Genomic DNA, 20634 nt, shown 5'->3' with positions numbered 1-20634 from the left:
TGGGGGCGTGGCGGGGGCGTGGGTCGGTGGGCGGGGGGAGCGGGTGGGTTCCGCGCGGGGGGAGAACCGGAGGGGCGGGGGCGGGCCCGCGCGGCGCATGCGCACTGCATTGTTTTTGCCAGAAAATGCCGTCGGTTTCGAAAGCGGCAGCTGCGGCGCTGAACGGGTCCCCCCCGCAGACAGAGAAACCGACCCACTACAGGTCAGCGCGGCGGCGCCAGTACGTCCGGAACGGCGGGAGGCTGGCGACTCGGCCCCTCAGCTTGCGGCCTGTCGTCGGCCGGTGCGGCCTGCGCCCGCGCTCCCCGCCCCCCCGCCCCCCCCGCCTCCCGCCCCCCCGCCTCCCACCTCCAGCTTCAGGTCGGGGGCGGGGGCGGGGGCGGTGTGGGGGTGGAGGCAGCCATCGGCATTTGTGCTGCGGCCGCCCGAGGTCGGGGGCGGTACCCGGGGTTGGGGGACAGGGAACGCGCTTGAGATTGGGGGGAAGGGGTGGCCATCTGGACTCCGGCTGCCGCCGCTCGGGGTCAGGGGACCGCGCCTGGGGTCGGGGTGGCACCCGGAGTCGGGGATGGGGGTCGCCATCTGGACTCATTGTGCCGCTGCCTGAGGTCGGGGGCGGTGCCTGGAGTTGGGGATCTGGGATCCGCGCCTGGGTTTGGGGGTGGCACCTGGGCCTGGGGGACAGAAAACGTGCTTGGAATTGAGGGGAAGGGGCGGCCATCTGGACTCGGGCTGCCGCCGCCTGGGGTCAGAGGTCCGCGCTTGGGTTCAGGGCTCTGGGATCCGCGCCTCAGGTTGGGATAGGGGAGGCCATCTGGACTTGGGCTGCCGCCGCCTGGGGTGGGATAGCACCTGGGCTGGGGGGCAGGGGCGCGCCTGGGGTAAGCCTAGGGCCTAGGGTGCCGCACTTGGGATGGGGATACCGGGTACCGGGCCTAGGACCTGGGAAGCCAAGCCTGAGTGAGTTCAGAGGTCGGGGCTGGGTCGGGGGTCGCGTCTGGGCTCCCCTGGGGGGGGGGCGCCGCCTGCCGGACCGGCAACGCTGTTTGTCTTTTTAGGTATCTAAAGGAGTTTAGGACAGAGCAGTGCACCCTGTTTTTGCAGCACAAGTGCGCCCAGCACAGGCCATTTACCTGTTTCCATTGGCATTTCCTAAATCAGCGTCGGCGCAGACCACTCCGCAGGCGCGACGGCACCTTCAACTACAGTCCCGACGTGTATTGCCCCAAGTATGACGAGGCCACTGGTGTGTGCCCCGACGGCGACGAGTAAGTGCCTGACAGAGGCCGGAGGCCGGGGGCCAGCGCTGCCAGGTGTGACATTGCCCGCCGTGCCCGTGGCCCCATCAACGGGCTTATAGGAACACTTGTTCGCTCCACCTCCAGGTGCACCTGGGATCTTTCCTTTCTTACTATTTAAAATTTTAATTTTTAAAAAAGGTTGATAGTAAAGAAAGTTGTTTTATCTGCAGATTTAGAGTTTAAGAAACCAAGGCTTGAGTTAGGATTTTTTTTTCTTTACAAACTTCCTAGTGGTGCTGTGAACAAATGTCTTTATTTTGAAGTTTGTAGAATGGGAAAACAGAAAATAAAGGAAGATTGTATATTCACATAATGGGCGGAAATTGGTAGTGGGAAGTTTTACTTTTTTTCTTATGAGATGTTCAAGCAGGGGGAGGGTGCTTCCTTCCTGGCCCATGAGCTTCTAAAATAACAGTTTGCTCAGCTTCTGTTAGGATCAATAGCTGGATTGGGTGGGGCCTTTTTAAATTTTATTTTTAACATAAATATATAGGTACAGAATATCTGCAATTTCATCAGTCTTCACAAGTAGAGTTCAGTGACATTAAACATGTTCATAACGTTCAACCATGGCCATCAACTGTTCTCGAATTTTTCCATCATTGGCTGGGCTCTTGATGGCTAATACCCTGATCCCATGTGGGGCTGGGCGGGTGGGGGAGCTGCTTCTCCAAATGTGTGTTCTGTGAAGAGCTTTTCACACTGTGCAGTTCAGTGGCATCACCATGTTGTGCAGCCATCACCACTCTACATTCAGGGAGTGAACTTCTGATCATGGCGATTGTTTTATAAACTTTAAACACCTACTGAAAGTCTTTTAATTGAGTACTGGAGGGATAGTGTTGTTGGTTAAGGCATTTTGGATCCTAACCTTGAAATCAAGTAGCCAGCCCTGCTTCTGAATTGGAAGTGTTTTTGATTAAGATGGTGTGGGACTTCTATGCAATTTTATAAGTGATATTTTTGATTACATGCTTAGTTGCTTCTTGAGCTGATGCTCTACATACAGGAGTCTTTAGAAGAAATATGTTTGTGTGGTTGAAGCCTGGACTCAGGTCCCTAAAATCCCACTGTCCCTTAGTTGAGCCAGTCTCTCTCTGCATCTTGGGTCCTGAGTCGCCCAGTGGGGACTCCGCTGCCCAGCCCTGGTTCAAGGATTTGGGTCGCAGCAATGCCAAGGCCAGTGACCTGACTTGCCTGGTCCCGTTCTAGCGTTGAGTGTGGGAACTAATGGTAATGTTTTCATGCAGAGAGGAAAGCGTCTTGTAATAGCTGGGTGTCCTGTTTTTGGATCAGCCTCCCTCAACAGGGCACCCATGTCCAGTTTCTAGCGTCTTGGCGGTGCTTTGCAGGCACTGCCGCAGCCCCCTACCCAGGGGTACTCTTTTGAGGTCATTATGTGGAGTGAGTTTATTACTAAATATTAACTTCAATAATAGAAATACACTCTGAATGGCACGTGGGTCCGTCGTTGAGAAACATGGTCAATGGGTCCCCAGTGCTGTGTGACATGTTCTGTTTTGGATGCAGCCTGTGTGCATTGGCATGTTGTGAGAAGGTCATGGGTCTTAACTTTTACTGAGGACATGTAATGACTGTGACAGGCCAGACCTCTCCCCAGGAATCTCTCCTGAGTACATTAACGCTCATTCCACTGAAGAGGGAGAAGGACTTTCCCTTTGCCCCACAAATGTAATGGCCCCAAATTTGTCCTGTTGCATTACTTATTCTGGGTCATGCAGCATTGCTGTGTAATTCATAAATAGATTCTACTTTTCAGAGCAAGGAGGAGGACTTACCTTTTATTTCAGTTCATTCCCCCCCCCCTTTTTTTTAAAATTTTTATTGTGCTTTATTTTTTTTTTTTAAGTGAAAGTTTACAAATCAAGTCAGTCTCTCACACAAAAGCTTATATACACCTTGCTACATACTCCCAGTTGCTCACCCCATAATGAGACAGCTTGCTCCCTCCCTCCACTCTCTCTTTTTGTGTCTGTTTCGCCAACTTCTACACCCTCTACCTTCTCATCTCCCCTCCAGGGAGGAGATGCCAACATAGTTTCAAGTGTCCACCTGATCCAAGAAGTTCGCTCCTCACCAGCATCCCTCTCCAACCCATTGTCCAGTCCAATCCTTGTCTGAAGAATTGACTTTGGGAATGGTTCCTGTCCTGGGGCAACAGAAGGTCTGGGGGCCATGACCACCAGTGTTCCTCTAGTCTCAGTCAGACCGTTAAGTCTGGTCTTTTTATGAGAATTTGGTGTCTGCATCCCACTGCTCTCCTGCTCCCTCAGGGGCTCTCTCTTGCGTTTCCTGTCAGGGCAGTCATTGGTTGTCTGTGTGGCCCTTTCTATTTCTTGGGCTCGTAATTACCTTGTGTCCTTGGTGTTCTTCATTCTCCTTTGATCCAGGTGGGTTGAGACCAATTGATGCATCTTAGATGGCAGCTTGCTAGCGTTTAGGACCCCAAACGCCACTCTCCAAAGTTGGATGCAGGATGTTTTCTTAATAGATTTTATTATGCCAATTGACTTAGATGTCCCCTCATTTGGTTTTGAAATTCCAATTTGGGGCACATGTATTACCCACCTGTTATTTTAAAACATGAATATGTATCAAAGAGCAAGATCGTTCAGCCAGGTTCAGGGGAAATGAGCCAGGAACGTTGTTTTTGGCACAGGCCGGAGGTGCTATGGGACAGGAAGGGGGTGAGTGGGTACCTCTCCTTGACGGTCAATCACCCCATGGTCACCCCAGTCACAGGCTTTCCTGAGCAGGAGGACACCCCTCCCCACCCCACACTACATCCCCTCACTCCCCCTTTGGGCATACCCTCTGTCACCTTGCAGTGGGCCCCTCCATGGTCAACCTCCCCATGGGCACCCCTGCTGTCCTTGCTTTCCTGAGCATGTGGCATCCCCTTTCTTGTTATCTACCCCTCCCTGTGACACCCCCGCTGTTACTTCTTGGTGGGCATCCCCACAGGGGTTACCCCTTTCCTCGGCAGCCAGCTCCCCCATCACCCCATCCTCCATGAGCCCCCCTCCTGGCATAGAAAGTGCCCCCCTTGGTCAGGGAGGATATGCCCCTTCCAGGCACGGGTGAGGATTGGCTGCCCACCTCCCCTGCTGCCCAATAGCCTGAGGGAACCATGGGTTGCCTGGCCGCCTGTACCCCAGGTGCCAGGTACAGGTTCCAATATCCACCCAAGATCGGCAGCCAGGCTGATGCTCTTGGCTGGAACTGGCACTGGGCCACTGGCCCACACCTGTGGACCACACCTCAAAATACTCTTTCCAGAGACCCTGCTTCCAGCCTGGCTTCCCTACTGGCCCTGGCTGGGGTCTCCCTGGTATGGTGTATCCACCATGCTCTCAGGCACATCCCTCCCAACAGTTCCCCAATCCTGCACTCGGGTATCAGAGCCACAGCCTGTCCCAGTGGGTGATGATGGGATGAGCAGGTGATGCCACTTGGGCAGTATTTGTGGTGGTTGTTGACTTTGAGAGAAAACTTTTCAGAGCGTCCATCTCTATCTAAGTGAGGCCTCAGGTTGTTGGTCTGTATCCTGTGTGTTTGGACATCCACTGAGAGGTTCTCTTGCAGGTGGCTGGGGGTTGGGGTAGCCCTGGAAAGCTGGAGGCCAGTGGGCACAGCTGAGCTGGCGGACTTGGCTGACAGAGTGTTCAAAGGCAGAGGGCAGATGTACCATGACACCTTTGGATTTCTCCCCCAGGCTCCAAATTCCCACCCCCAGTGGTCTGCAGCACACGGTCTGCCTTGTCCAGTCCGCCTGCTGCCCCTGTTATTCGTGTGCTGTGTTTTCATCTCCCCCTCCCAGGCATACGTTCCTTGGAGAGTGGGAGGGGTTCGTGCTATCCTGGAATGTCCCTAAGCTGAGTGGCTCGCAGAGTGCGGTCCATGACCAGCAGCATCAGCCTCACCTGGGAGCTTGCTGGCAATGCATGTCCTTGGGCTCCAGCCCGGACCAGCTGACTTGGAAATGCTGGAGTGGGCCCATGCCTGTGACTCAGCAAGCCCTCCAGGTGTGCTGATGCCCACTCCAGGCTGGGAACCCCTGGCCAGGCCCCATGTGTGCAGCTTCTAGAATTATCTTCATAAGCCCTTGTTGAGTGTAATTGAGTTTGGTGGGTCCACCTTTGTTTCAGGTGAGAGATGCCAGAGAGAAGATGTATTAGGGTTCTCCAGAGAAACAGGACCAATAAGATACACACATGCACGAGTGTGGGCATGTGCGTGCACACACACACACACACGGAGTCCTAATAATATATATATAATGCAGATTGTTAACTGAAAGGTTGGTGGTTTCAGTCTACCTAGAGGTGCTTTGGAAGAAAATCCTTGTGATCTATTTCTGAAAAATCAAAATCAGCCTTTGAAAACCCTGTGGAGCACAGTTCTGCTCTGACACACAGAGGCAGCATTGACTCAATGGAAACTTTTTTATATATTGGTTCTACCTAAATATGTATATACGTATGTATACGTATATGTGTGCGTGTGTGTATATATATAAGGAGATTTATTTTTAGAAATGGCTGAGGTGATTGTGGGGCTGGCAAGTCCAAAATCCATAGGCCAAGCAGGCTGGAAACTCCAGCAGGTTGTCTGTGTTACAGTCTCGAGGCAGAATCCTTCTCCTTTGGGAAGCTTCAGTCTTTGCTCTTAAGGCCTTCAACTGATGGGATGAGGCCTACCCACATTACGGAGTGTGAGCCGCTTTCCTCAGAATCAGCTGATTTCAGTGTTAATCACATATAAACACTTTCACAGCCACATCTAAAGGGGCCACATCTAGAGAACTGTTTGACCAAAGCACTTGGTCCTGTAGCTGAGCCAGGCTGGCACATCCAATTCCACATCACAAAGAGGATAATTTTCAGCTATCCTGGAGATATAAACCAAAAGAAAAAAAAAAACAAAAAACAGATGCCGTCCCATTTAACATGCCCTACACGAGACCCTGCTTAGCGCTCCAGTGCAGGGCCAAGGGGGGCCACAGCAGCCCCTGTGGTTGCCATGGCAATGGTGCCCCGCCTTGAGTGGAGAAGCAGTAAGTGATGCTCTTGGTGAGGCCTTTTGAGCGCAGCTAAGCAGCCAGCCTGAGAGACCTTTAGGGGACATCAGTCAGGGGCAGTGGCCTCATAGGGGTTTACTGCCATGGAGTGCCAGTGTACACGTGGTCTTGGAAGGCTCCTGACAGTTTGCCTTCCCTTTGGCCATGCTGAGGCACATGCCCACCTTGCCTTGGCCAGACGGTGCATTCTGCAGGTGAAACTGCTGGAGCTACTCTATTCTGGCGATAACCCCTCACCCTGAGTCTCGTGGAATTCTCATGTCTGGCTCACAGTAGCCATAAGTGTGTGTGGAGATTGGAATTGCTTTTGTAAAATGAAAAGGGATTCGGGAAGTGAGTTATTTGGCTTCCTTCCTTCATGTTTCCTAATAGTGATTTAACAGATTCGTGGGCACCAGGGGGGATGCCATATCCATCCACAAGAGGAAAGACGCTCTCTTTAGAGGTTCCAGAAGGTTCTAGTACTATTGGCAGTGCTGTCTAGTAACATTCTCACCTCGTTCTAACCTGACCTGCCCCCCCAAACGTACAGTTGGCATCATTAGGGGGGAGTGGGAAGCCCCCAGATTTGTAGCCAGCAGATCAGAACTGAGGGTGCTATGAGGAACCCCCAGGCTTGCGGCTGGTGTCTGAAATCTTAGGCAGGCCTGGCAGTCTAGAGGACTTGAGCTCTGACCCAGCTTCATGTCAGGGTCCGAGGAGGAAGTGCACATGTGCAGTTGAAATGGAGCAGAACTGCATGGCGTTGACTTGAAGCTGGTCCTTACATTTGGTGGATTTGTGTTAGAGAAGAGGGCTTTGATTTCCCATGTCCCCACCCTGGCACCACCAGCCTGATACTTGCTTGATCTCTTCTCGGTCTCAGCAACATGTGCCTTCAAGGACCCTGTCTGAAGTTGGTGGGAGGGTATTTAGAAACCTTGACATGGTACTGGGCGTGCGTGTTGTTGTTGGGGAATCCACACACAACTGCACAGGTATGCAGCTACACACCTGCGTTCACACCTGCTGTACGCACAGATATACATCTGTGCTTATGTAACTGTGTCGTTAGATGCTGTTGAGCTGATTTTGGCTCACAGTGACCCCATGTGACAAGAGTACCTACTGTACACACAGCGTCCTATAAGGTGTCCAAGGCTGTAATCTTTACAGGAGCAGATTGCCAGCTCTTTCTCCCGTGGAGACGTATGATGGTTTGAACTGCTGACCTTTTGGTTAGCACCCGGGTGCTTAACTGTTGTGCCACCAGAGCTCCTGAGGGGTATAATATATGGTGCAAAAATCCAAAGTACAGCTTGATTGAACCCAGCCATGAAACTAGCACCCACACACAAAGGGAGGATGCCACCAGCCCCCAGGAGCCCCCAGTGGCTCCCTCAACCCCTCCCTCCCTAGAGGTACACACTGTGCTTGTCTCTGAAACCCTGCGCCAGTGTGTCCTGTGTCTGTAGTTCCCATCGGTGGAATCATGGGGTGTGCACTCTTGCATCGAACATCTTTTGGTCAACGTGTTTGTAAGATCCAACCATGTTGGTGGTCACAGTGATAGTATGCTCATTGTCAATGTTGTGTAGGGTTCCATTGTGTGACAATACCACTATTTATCCGCTTCACTGTTGATGGAAATTTGTAGTCTGTGGCTATTACGAGTGTTGTCATTATTGTTAGCTGCTGTTGAGTCACCCTGACTCTCAGTGACCCCCATACGTGATGGAATGAAATGCTGCCTCGTCTGTGCCATCCCCATGATTGATTGCAAATCAGACCGTTGCGCTCCATGGGGTTTTCATTGGTTGATTTTCAAAAGTAGATCACCAGGCTTTTCTTCCATCTGTGTTTGTGATGCTTTTCTGGGGTCCTGACCTTGAAGCTGGCACAGTCCCCATTCCATGTATGCTGGAGTCCCGGGACCGTATCTGCTGGTGTTTCCTCTCCGCGATGTGAGCTGCAGGGGGTCTTGCCCTCGGCTCCTCTGTGGCCTGCCACTGCCACTGAGACACCTGTGATGCTGGGTCTGCCGAGTGGCCCTGTTTGCTGCCCATCATTGTTCCTACGTGCCAGAATCCGCACCAGTGGTGTCCAGGCCCCCTGTGTTTCCCAGCCTGTAGCAGCTTCTCCCTGCAGCCCCCTTCCTCCCTCAGTGGGTCCCCAAAATGGCTGGGTGGGAGAGGCCACCAACTCCTCATCTGATAGCAGCTGCCAGAAAAAATGACATTGCCTGAGTCTAGGGACCAAGGTTTATTTTCAACATGAATTCTTTTCCCCCACTTGAATTTTTTGTTAAATTGAGGTGAAATTCACATGACATACAATCAGCCAGGTCACAGTAAGCTTGCAGCTCAGTGGGTTCAGCTGCCGCCTCTCTGCACATGATCATCAGAAGTTTATTTTAAAAAGCGTGAAGGATGATTGGATGGAGGTCCAGCGTGTACTCTTCTACCATGGTTAGTGGAGGGATCAGTGGCTGTGGGTCACAGCCCATTCGGGCTGGTGCTCTGTCTGGCAGCGCTCACCACCCCCACCCCTGCTTGGGCACAGTAGGTATCTGGGTGAGAGGAGCGGACCCAATGACTGCCGGGTGCCACATGAGATGTGGGCGCGTTGGAATCAAGAGTGTCTTTGCCCTTGAGGACTGGGCAGGGCCTGCCCCCTCTGTTCCCCAGGTGCCCGTACCTGCATCGCACAACAGGGGACACGGAGCGCAAGTACCACCTCCGCTACTACAAGACGGGGACCTGCATCCACGAGACAGATGCCCGGGGCCACTGCACCAAGAACGGGCTGCACTGCGCCTTCGCACATGGGCCCCTGGACCTCCGGCCTCCTGTGTGTGATGTCCGGTGAGTGTGGCAGCCGCGAGTGCTATGGGCGGGCAGGTGGATGGCTGGATGGGCAGGGAACCTGTCCACCACCCTGCATGCTCCAGGTGGGCCAGGCAGAGAAACCTTGGCAGTTACAGAGTGGTGGCTAAGAGCACAGACTCTAGAGCCAGAATGTCTGGGTCTGAGTCCCAGCCGTGCCCCTTGCTGGCTGGGTGACGTTGGCAAGTCGTTTAGCTCCTCACCTCTAAAACGGGCCTTTGTGGGCATTGCATGAGCTAATGCTTATAGACTATTAGCGTGGGGCCTGCATTCTTGGTAACCATCTGAACCAGGGCGAACAAGATTATTGCTCCCTTACTGTTCTCTGAGGAGCCCCTGGGTGGCACCAATGGTTAAGTTCTCCACTACTAACTGAAAGGTTGGCTGTTTGAACCCACCCAGAGGTGCCGTGGAAGAAAGACCTGACAACCTGCTTCCAAAAGGTCACAGCCTTGAAAACCCTGTGGAGCAGTTCTACTCTGCACACATGGGGTCGCTAGGAGTGGGACCTGACTCCACGGCAGCTGGTGTTCTTGGTTTATTGTCCCCTGAGCAATGGTTTTCTTTCTGATGAGAACATTAAGCTTCCACTTCCCACACAGCTCTTCCTTCTGTGTCCCGTGGGCACCTCAGAGGGTACAGTGATGGGAAGTAGTGTCTGAGGAGGTCACTTTGAGTGTTCAGGGTTTGGCCACGGATGTGTGTGGGACAGGGTGCGCATGATGCCCACTGTGACACCCAGGCATGACCAGCGTTGTGGGTGGCACATGGGGGCTCTGTAAAGTGCAGGACTGAGTGTTTCCATGCTGGCTCTGGCCGTCCTGAAGGGCTCTGTCCTGTCACAAAGCCGTAACTGTTTGTTGTTGGTTGCAGGGAGCTGCAGGCCCAGGAAGCCCTACAGAATGGCCAGCTTGGTGGTGGAGATGGCCTCCCGGATCTGCAGCCTGGGGTCCTGGCCAGCCAGGCCATGATCGAGAAGGTCCTGGACGAGGACCCCCGGTGGCAAGGTAACCCTGCACCGCTGCTGAACATGCGAGGTGATAGCGGGATTGGGTATAGTCGTGGTCATTTACCACAGACCAGCTTGGTTTATTCCTGTTCCAAAAGTGACCTCATGTGTCAAACCTCATCATCCCCATTTACAGATGGGGAAACAGGCTCTCCGAGCTGTCATTTACACACAGTCTCTTGGGTTGCAGGTAGACGGGCAGGACTTGAATGCAGGCCGTGTGTGGTCCCCAAGGTGGCTCTGACCCTCTACTCTGGATGCCTCTGGGTGGTGCCAGTGGTCGGCTGATCCTGTGTGTGGGAATGGACCACATGGCTTAGGCAGCTCTTTCCTGGGGCATCTGGTCCTTGCCGTCAGCCACTCCCTGGAGTGTCCCACGGCCCCACCTTGTCCCAGCACACAGTTTTTGCCATTGGCACTTGGATCCCTGGTGTTAGGATCCCGGGAGCTGGTCTGAAACAGTTCCTGGGCTGGACCTACCAACCCCCCCGCCGCTCCCTCCAGCCACGGGCAAGGGAACTGTGTCTCCCAAGCTCCCTGGGAGTGTGACAGCTGGGATTTTAAAGAAAATCCTTGTATCATGAAGCCCTGCTGGGCTCTTGTGCTGGTCCAGGCCAGGGAGCGAGAGCGCTGTGGTATGGGGGCGCCATGGAGAGACCCCCAGGAGGGCTTCCCAGGTACCGGCGCCTGGAAGCAGTGCTCACCAGTGCCCGAGCACAAGCGCTTCACTCTGATGTTGTCATGCTTGTTGTTCAGGAAGATACCTGCAAGACCTTTGCCTTTCTTGTTTTTCACCCACCTGCCTTCCAGTTCAGAAGGTCCCCCAACCTCTAGCCCCTTAAGGTGGTGCTCTGGTTCCCAGCTGGCTGCCAGTCGGGGCTTCCTCTCTCTGGAATATCCCTGGTTAGCATCTGCATGTTGCCGTCACCTGGCTGAGCATGAGGATGGAGAAGGGCAGGGCTGGTCACTCTGTGGGTTGTACTGGTTAACTCGCAGTGTAGTGCCAGACAGTCCACTTTATTTATACTTGTTTTCATTCCTTGACCTGTGTCAAGAAAATATTTTCCAAGTGCTTGGAGAAAAGCAGGGGCTCTGAGACCTGCTTCAAAGGCCTCCTTTGCAGAGCCCTTCCAGGCTGTTGCTTCTGTGTTTTTGTTCTTCATACAGGTTGTTTTGTTGTTTTAATTTAATTAATAGATTATATTTTTTAGGGCAGTTTTAGGTTTACAGAAAAATTGAGTAGAAAATACAGAGAGTTCCCATTCCCCCAATGCTGTTCCTCCTATTATTAGCATTTTGTATTCTGGAGGTACATCTGTTACATTGATGAACTGATACTGATACATTGTTATTCACTAAAGCTTACATGGGGGGGTTCCCTCTTTGTGTTGTTACAATTGGTAAATCAGTATTGACACATTGTTGTTAACTAGAGTCCATAGTATACATTGGGCTTCATACTTTGTATTGTTACAATTGGTGAATTTGTACTGATACATCATTGTCAATTAGAGCCTGTAGTTTACATCAGGGTTCCTCTTTGTGGTGTTCAGTCTTGCGGGTTTTGACAAATGCATAATGTCATGTGTCTACCATTACAGTATCCAGCAGAATGGTTTCACTGCCTTAAAAATGCCCTGTGTTTCACCTGTTCATCCCTCCCCCTTCCTCCTGAACCCTTGGAGCCCCCTGATTTTTGACTGTCTATAGTTTTGCCTTTTCAAATATGTTATATAGTTGGAATCATAGTGTGTAGCCTTTTCAGACTGGTTGCCTGCACCTAGCAGTGTGTGTTCGAGGCTCCTCCATGTCTCTTGCTGGCTTGATGGCTCATCTCTTGTGCTGGCTGAGTGTTCCCCCATTGTGTGAATGGGCCACAGTTTGCCTGCCCATCACCCACTGAAGGACTTCGTGGACATAGGTTGTTTTTTAGGTGCTTTTTACTGTAACAGTGGAACATGCGTGCCTTATTTTATGATGAGCTTTCATACTTGAATATGTTAAGATAACCTGTTTTCCTGCTTTAATCATCATAATTGCCCATTTGCGTTTTCTTTTCCAGATGGTCAGCCATAACATTTCCCAGCGTTTGTTTTCATGTCTGAAGCATCTGCCAGCCCCTTTGCGTCACGGTTGTGTCCGAGTCACTGGTCCCTGTGTTTCATATGGGACTTTTGTCCATGTGAGATGCTCAGTCGACATTTGCGAATACTTGGCGACTTTTATTTTCTTAAGATCAGCTCTCTTGTCCTACAAGTCCCTTTGTGCTCCACAAGCCTGCTGTGGGTCGACATTGCTTGTCTTTTCATAAGTGAATAAAATCTGCTGTGGGTGGACAGTATCTGCATCTGGCATTTGAACTTGGACCTGTGTCTTGCGTGTCGGCAGTGCCTGTTCTTTTCTGCCAGACTCCAATGTACGAAACCATGGCAGCTCTCAGGGGACTTTGGGGTGTTGACTCCCCTCCCCTTCCTCCCAGCCCTTGCCTTTTCCTTCTTACCCTGTACGCTCTACCCCACAGGTATAAATAAGATGCTGTTATACAGCTACTAGTTACTGCCTTTAAATACCCTCCCACTAGTTACTGCCTTTCCATACTCTCCCACTAGTTGCTGCCTTTAAGTACCCCCAGTTGTTGGGCAACTAGATGGTGCAAACGAGTTGTGCTCGACTACTAACCAAAAGCTTGGTGGTTCGAACCCACCCAGGAGCACCATGGAAGAAAGGTCTGGCAGTCTGCTTCCATCGAGATTGCAGCCAAGAAAACCCTGTGAAGTACTTTTACTCTGACACACGTGGGGTTGCCATGAGCTGGAATCGACTCAGAGGCAACTGGTTTATGGGTGGTGGTGGTTTGGGATGAAATGTCTATAACATCAGATTAGCCACTTTAATCGCACAGTTCAGTGGTGTTTAGCACACTCACAGTGCTGTGCAATCACCAACTGTGTCTAGTTCCAGGACGTTTTCTTCCCTGCAAAGAGAAACTCCATGTCCTGTGAGCAGGCGCTCCCCATTCCCTTCCCCCAGTCCCTAGTTGCTCTAATCTGCTTTCTGCCTCTGTGGATTTGCCTTTTCTGGCCATTTCGTATAAGCGAGGCCATACAATACTTGCTCTTTTTCGACTAGCTTCTTTCACTCAGCATGATGTATTCAAGGTTCACCATGTCGTAGAGTGCCATCAGGATTTCATTCCTCTTCATAACTGAGTAGTATCCCACTGTGTGGGTGGGCATGTTGTGTTTGTCCATCATCTGCTGATGGACGCCTGGGCAGTTTCAGCTTCTGACTGTTGTGTGGACGTTGCGCACAAGCTCTGTGGGCTTGCCTGTTTTCTAGACACCAACTTTGTGCTGGGGAGCTATAAGACGGAGCAGTGCCTGAAGCCACCACGCCTCTGCCGCCAGGGCTATGCATGCCCACACTACCACAACAGCCGCGACAGGAGGCGGAACCCCCGTAGGTTCCAGTACAGGTGAGCCCACGGGCCTGGGACTCAGGTTCCATGGTGTCAGAGCCCCCTCATGGTCCCTCTAGCACACGCTCACCAGTGCTGGTGCAGGCTTCATTTTGGGCAATGGGCCTCGGTGGCCCAGGCCCCTCTGCTTCCCTGCAAACCCCCTTCCCCTGCCTGGACTCCCCTCCTCCTTTGGGTGATGGCCACCCTTCCTGTCCTGGAGTTCCCCTACCCCTGTATCCTCTCAGCTCGCAAATGTGGTGGCAGTGTGGGGTGGGCGTGGCTCCTCCCTCTTCCTCCTGGTCTGTCCTCACCTGTGACCTGCCAGCCTCCTCTGGTCTCATCTCCCCCTTGGCCTTAACCTTCAGCCTCATTACCCCCAGCCTCATCCCCTCCAATCTGGCCCTCCCCCCCGCCCCACCAGCCTTATTCCCCTCCAGCCTCATCCCTCCATCCCCCGGCCTCATTGCGCCTACAGTCTTGTCTCTCTGTCTCCCTGCAGCCCCGTCCCCCCTGGCCTTGCCCCTTCTCACTCTTAGGGGATTTGGCTGTTTCTCCAAGATGCTTTTTGTGTTGGCAGGCTACAGGCGGGCCCTGACTCAGACTCCCTTTTCATTTGATGCAAAGTAAAAATGGGGCTTTCCTTCCCCTGAACTTCCTTCCAGGTTTCAGGGGGCACCTCTCCTCAGTACTCTGCCTGTCCTAAGTAACGAGAGGTGTGCCATTCTCAGGGCCCATGTTGTCTGACCACGGTGGAGTGGGGAGCTCCCTGTAAGGTGACCTATCACATGGGCTGACACCTCAGAGGTCAGGGGGCGGTGTCTTCCTCTTCCTCACGACCATCCCTACCCAGGTCCACACCCTGCCCCATCGTGAAGCACGGAGACGAGTGGGGCGAGCCCTCAAGGTGCACCAGCGGGGACAGCTGCCAGTACTGCCACTCTCGCACTGAGCAACAGTTTCATCCCGAGGTATGCACAGGATTGGGGGCGGGCTCTGTAGTTTTAGTTGCTTTTGTTTTCAGTTTCACATAAGTATTCCAACGCTGATTTTGATTCATAGCCTGACAGGAAGGTGTGTGAGTCTATTTCATGAGCCATGGTCGTGTCTAGAGTGTTTGCTTTCCGTTTTGCTTTCAAATTCCAATTGTTTATTGCTGGTTTATAGGAAAGCAGTTGAGTTTTGTATATCAATCTTATATCCTGCAGCCTTGCTATAATCTCTTACTAGTTCCAGAAAATTTTTTGTTGATCCTTTGGGATATTCTCTGTAGATGATCATGTAACCCATGAACAAAGACGGTTTTATTTTTTTCTTTCCAATCTCTGTCCTTTTTCTTTTCTTATCTAATTGTGTTAGATGGGATTTCCAGTATAATGTTGAGTAGGCATAGTGAGAAGGGACATTTTTGTCTTGTTCTTGACATGAAGGGGAAAGCATCTATTTTCTCTCACTTAAGTGTGATGTTAGCTGTTGGTTTTTTGTAGATGTTTATCAAGTTGAGGAAGTTCCCCTCTATTCCTAGTTTCCTGGGAGTGTTTATCACGAGTGGGTATTGCATTTGTCAAATGCTTTTTCGGTATCTATTGATATAATCGTATGAGTTTTTCTTTTTTAAACCGAAAAAATCAAGCTTCTTTTCGTCAAGTCACTTCTGACTCATGGTGACCCCATGTGTTATAGGGCAAAACCGAGCTTCATAGGGTTTCCTTGGCTATAATAATTATGGAGAAGCCCTGGTGGCACAGTGGTTAAGAGTTTTGCTGCTAACCAAAAGGTTGGCAGTTCAAATTTACCAGCCACTACTTGGAAACCCTATGAAACAGTTCTACTCTGCCCTATAGGGTCACTATGAGTCAGAATTGACTTGACAACAACAGGTTTTTTTTGGGGGGGGGGGCGTTAATCTTTATGGAAGCAGATTGCCAGACCTTTCTTCTGTGGTGCTGCTGAGTGGGTTTGAACTGCCAACCCATTTTTTTTTTTTAATAATAATGTACTTTAGCTGAAGGCTTGTAGAGCAAACTAGCTTGTCATTAAACAATTAGTACACATATTGTTCCGTGACATTGGTTACCAACCCCACGGCTTGTTAACATTCTCACTTCTTGTCCTCGGGTTCCCTATTACCAGCTTTCCTGTCCCCTCCTGCGTTCCATTCCTTGCTCCTGGTGTGCCCATTTGGTCTCGTATATATGGCTGAGCTACATGTATCATTGTTTGTTTTATGGACCTGTCCAATCTTTGGCTGAAGGGTGAACCTCAGGAGTGACTTCAAGGGGGGCCATACTCTTGGGGTTTCTCCAGTATCTGTCAGGCTAGTAAGTCTGGTCTTTTTTTGTGAGTTAGAATTTTGTTCTACATTTTTCTCCAGCTCTCTCCGGGACTCTCTATTGCGGTCCCTGTCAGAGCAGTCAGTGGTGGTAGCAGGGCACCGTTTAATTGTGCCGGACCGAGTCTGGTGGAGGCTGTGGTAGTTGTGGCCCATTAGTCCTTTGGATTAGTCTTTCCATTGTATCTTTAGTTTTCTTCATTCTTCTTTGCTCCCGAAGGGGTGAGACCAGTGGAGTGTCTTAGATGGCTGCTCATAGGCTTTTAAGACCCCAGACGCCATTCACCGAAGTCAAATATAGAACATCTTCTTTATAATCTGTTACACCAGTTGAGCTAGATGTTCCCCGAGACCATGGTCCCCATAGCCCTCAGCCCAGTAACTTGGTCCCCCGGGGAGTTTGTACGTGTCTATGGAGCTTCCATGCGAACCACCAACCTTTTGGTTAGTAGTTAAGTGCAGACTGCACCACCCAGGGGCTGTTGTACACACACGCAGGCACTTATATGCATGTGTACGTTCACTCTTGAGCAAGACAAAAGCATGATGGTGAAACTGACCTTTGTTCGAGAGTCATTGAATGCTTCTTCTGGAATGTTCTAGGGATGTTTCCTGGGGGACATGAAAGTGGGTGCAGAACTCAGTAGGTGGGAAGTAAATGAAGGCATTTGAAATGGCTGTGCTAAGCGAGTGTACCAGGCAGAGGCGACACAGCAGCGTGAAGGTTCTAAAAGTGTGGCCTGAGTGCCTCGTCCTCAAAGTTGTGCTTGTATTTCATTTCTTAGAATTGCGTTGTATTCAGAGACCCTGTGCTGTCAAATGGATGTAAAATGATACTTAGCAGTCTTGATATTTTTAGTTCTGAATTCAAGACCCTTTAAAACTGCTTTTATAGGTCAGCATTGAAGTGTCAGCACATGCCCTCAGGCAATGATGAAGCCGGGGCAGAGGAGTTTAAAGGGCTGGGGAAGGCTTCACTGGGGAAGCCAGGGCTTAGAAAAGTTAGTAAGGCCACCATGGGCTTGACTGCTCAGTTTGGTGAGGGTCCCTCCACTCAGAGCCTGCTGCCCGTCCCCCCCCGCCCCCGCCTTGTTGGCAGAGAGCAGAGCTCGGTCAGGAGGGCCGAGTCCCTGGAGGGGAAGCTCTGTGAGGTGGGGGAGTCGGGGCCCTTGAGGCTTGTGTCTCCTGTCGAGGGCCCTTGGTGCCTTGGGGCCAGCCCCCAGTGTCATGGGCAGGATGAACATATTTTTTACCCCGAGTGAAGTAACCTTGGGTCCGACTGTGAAACAGATGGATGCACGTGTTCACTTAGCAGTAGTTTTTGGGCAACTGCTGTATGCCAGGCACAGTGTTAGCTGCATCTTTCAGAAAAGTTTAAGTGGACTTTGCTTGTGACTTGATGCCACAGCGGATGGTCTATGCTTCTGCTTCTCCTCCACGGCCCCACTGGCTCTGTGTGGTCAGTGCAGAGAGGCAGGGCTTCCCAATCAAAGGGCGAGGAGTAGGGAAGCAGCCCCTGCTTCAGGAGGCCTTGTCATGATCCAGAGCTGATGGTCACTCGTAGCCGAGTGCCTGACTCACTGCGGTGTCGCTGGGCTTCCCGAGAAACCCATTTCCAACCATGCCTCCATCTTTCATTTTTATGTTTTTAGATCTACAAATCGACAAAATGCAACGACATGCGCCAAACCGGCTACTGCCCCCGGGGCCCCTTCTGTGCCTTTGCACATGTTGAAAGTAAGTCTGTGGTGCTTGCCAGGTTCCTTGCTAGCTACTGTCTGTATACTGAGCGGACCCGAGCTGGAGGTTTCCTGGCCTCCCATGCACGCTGGGGTGTAAGGGGAGGTCAGCACGCACAAAGGGGAGTAGGGAGCACCCCAACATGCCTGTTTAGGGCCCCTGGGGCAGGAGGGTGAGTACTGTGTGTAAGGCCAGGCTCCCTGGACCAGAGATCCCCCCACTCCTGCCCCAGGTCTGGCCATTTGAAGCCTGGAGCTGCCCCCTGCCCCCACGAGTCCTGGGCCGAGTGGCCGCCCTCTGGTCGGATGGCCAGGGCCTCCACCTGGCACAGCCACATCCCTGCCTCCTGAGTGGGTGAGCCAGGTCCCTGAACCTGGCATGTACCTGCCCACTACATCTTGCCCAAACACCTTCTTCAAGTGGCACTGTCCCTGTGGTGGGGGTGCGTGTCCACTTCCAAGAACAGTGCTTCATTTCTTCACTTTCTGTGTTCATCTGTCAATGTGAAGAGGGGCTGGTCTGGATGACCAAAGGCATTCCTAAAAACGTTTCCAGAGGGGAAACACCACTCCCTGAGGCACAGTGTCAGGTGGGAAAAGCCCACAAACACCCCTGCCCCGCTCCCCAGGAGCTCTACTTAAAAGGCTTTGAGTTTGAGCTCTAGTTTTTCCAAGTATAGTTGCAAACTCAAATATTTGTTTTAAATAATTTATTTTTGTTATTGAGACTGTACGTAGTAAAACAAACCAATTCAACAGTGTCTACATTGATTACATTCTTCAAGTTGTACAACCATTCTCACCTTCCTTTTCCAAATTGTTTATCCCCCGTTAACGTAAACTCCCTGCTCCTCAATTTCCTAACCTTTCAAATTGCTCTTGTCAATTTGATCCCATATAGGTGGTTTTTAAATGAGCACAATGCTCACGGCAGACATTCTTTACTAATTAAGCTGAATTTTTGGCAAACTCAGGAGACTCTGTGGTGCAGTGGTTAAGTGATACAGCTGCTAACCAAAAGGTTGGCAGTTCAGTCCAGCAGCAGCTCCTTGGAATCCCTATGGAGCAGTTCTACTCTGTCTGCTAGGGTCACTATGGGTTGGAATTGACTCAACAGTAATGGGTTTGGCTTTTTTGTTTTTATTGGCAAACTCAAATTTTACTTTCTCTTTTTTAAATTTGAATGGAGAGGGTAGCTATTCTTGCTCAAATGAAGAATTTGTTTCTTAGCATAAAAATCATTAAAGAGGTGAATCAACAGAATCCAAGGGTCACTTTGCTCAGGATGCTCATCCTGGTGTTTCAGGGGTTCTTGTTTTCCCACTGCTTAGAAAAATTAACAAGGCCAGCGTGGGCCTGACTGCCTGGTGTGGTAGGGGCTCTCTCTACTCAAAACCTGCTACCCCCACTTTCTTGGCAGAGAGCATCGGAATCTCAAGTGACTTGGGCTGCCTTGATCCCAACTCCACCAACAGCCCTGCGACCAACAGTGGCCTGCTGGGAAACGTAAGATAGCATTCTGAGAAGGAAGCCGCAGTCAGCTGTCTGTGCCCGTGTCATTTGGATTTCCATTGAACATTTAGGAGCGCAGACAGGTGGGGCGGTTTGAGGGAGGCAGCCTACCTGGCGCAGCCAGCAGCTTCTTCTAGAACATTCTAGAAGAGTCCTGGCCGCATTCTCTCCCGGGCCAGCTGACTCATTCTTGCCCTTTGCTGGACTCACAACTGCTGTTTGGTGTGAGTTGGAAGCTTGGTCCTCTGGATCACATTCAGAAAGGGTGCTGACTCCTCCCCAGACCGGAAGTGCTGAGGCAGGGTCCAGGGTGGGAGCTGCTTCCTGCTTTTCCCTGATGTAAATGTTTCTCTGTTGCAGGCAAAGCAGAGAGATTCACCCATGGAAGGTAGCCAGAAAGCCAGCGAGCACAGCAGCAAGCAGGTACAGGCCCCATGGCGGGGTTGCACAGCCTTTGCCACTGGATGACACTATCCTTCGTTGTTATTTTTTTACAAATAGTCACTCATGCTCACTCCTGACCCTCTCACAAAGTGGTTTGGTTAAGGTCCGTTTGGAATAAAATCTTGTTTTTCTCTCTATCTCAAAATACTCTGTCACCCATGTTCTGAAATTGTGGTGTTTTAATATTTTAATATTTGGATGTATCTGAGAAGCAGCAAAGCCAAGCCTCTTACTGTTCAATGGTGGAGAAATAGGTGCCCTTTGTAGCTTGTCCCCACAAGCCTGGCCACTCCCTTCTCTTGGGGCGAAGCAGAGTCCTCCCCTTGGGGGCTCCCCATCCAGGTTATCGCCACACCTTAAAGGTCATTATCTTGTGAGGAGAGTGCCCAGGTGTGGGTGTGAGGACGTGGCTGGGATCTGAAGGAGGCCCAGGTGTGGTAGGTAAGGAGGTAGGAGGGACCAGGAGAAGCCTCAGACTAGGGAGGGAAGAGGTGGGAGGGGTCAAGAGGAAGCCAGGTGTGGAGGGTGAGGAGTTGTAAGGGGTGAGGAAAACGATAAAAAAGAAAAGGTAATTGTCAATGTCATCGCCAGAGATTTTGTTGATCATTTTGGTGTACCCCAGTGTGGCGGCTTCATACTGTATCACACCCCACCCTGTCCTGCCCCTCGCTTTTGGCTGAGCTCAGCTGCCCATCTGTTCTACCTGACCCACCTTCCTATCCGTTTGCGCAAACCAGAGTTGTTTTGAGAAACAATTGTTTTTTCTGGACACCACTGCCTTAAGGACTAAAAAAAACCCTTGTGTTTTTTTTTTTCAGAGCTATAAAAAAGCAGTGAGCTTTCTGGATGTTTCCAGAGTCACTGAGGGACTATGT

General features: G+C 51.3%; 1 protein-coding gene across 5 annotated transcripts in view; it reads left to right on the top strand.

Moving 5' to 3' along the window:
- The first annotated feature begins 123 nt into the window (after nucleotides 1–123).
- UNKL (unk like zinc finger) overlaps nucleotides 124–20634 on the top strand; it is a 31581-nt gene continuing 11070 nt past the window's right edge. For 4 of the 5 annotated variants that reach the window (XM_049902899.1, XM_049902898.1, XM_049902900.1 and 1 more), the window contains exons 1-9: nucleotides 124–202; nucleotides 1059–1268; nucleotides 9069–9245; nucleotides 10140–10273; nucleotides 13615–13750; nucleotides 14586–14703; nucleotides 17717–17801; nucleotides 19224–19309; nucleotides 19676–19738. In XM_049902899.1, coding sequence (XP_049758856.1) covers nucleotides 126–202; nucleotides 1059–1268; nucleotides 9069–9245; nucleotides 10140–10273; nucleotides 13615–13750; nucleotides 14586–14703; nucleotides 17717–17801; nucleotides 19224–19309; nucleotides 19676–19738 — 1086 coding nt within the window. In that variant the 5' untranslated portion in view covers nucleotides 124–125. The remainder of the gene's footprint in view (nucleotides 203–1058; nucleotides 1269–9068; nucleotides 9246–10139; nucleotides 10274–13614; nucleotides 13751–14585; nucleotides 14704–17716; nucleotides 17802–19223; nucleotides 19310–19675; nucleotides 19739–20634) is intronic. The other variant, XM_049902901.1, reaches the window with a different exon arrangement.

This window comes from Elephas maximus, chromosome 12, assembly GCF_024166365.1.
Source record: "Elephas maximus indicus isolate mEleMax1 chromosome 12, mEleMax1 primary haplotype, whole genome shotgun sequence".
Lineage (NCBI taxonomy): Eukaryota > Metazoa > Chordata > Mammalia > Proboscidea > Elephantidae > Elephas > Elephas maximus.
Note: the sequence above shows the minus strand (reverse complement) of the source record. Positions and strands in the feature narration are given on the sequence as shown.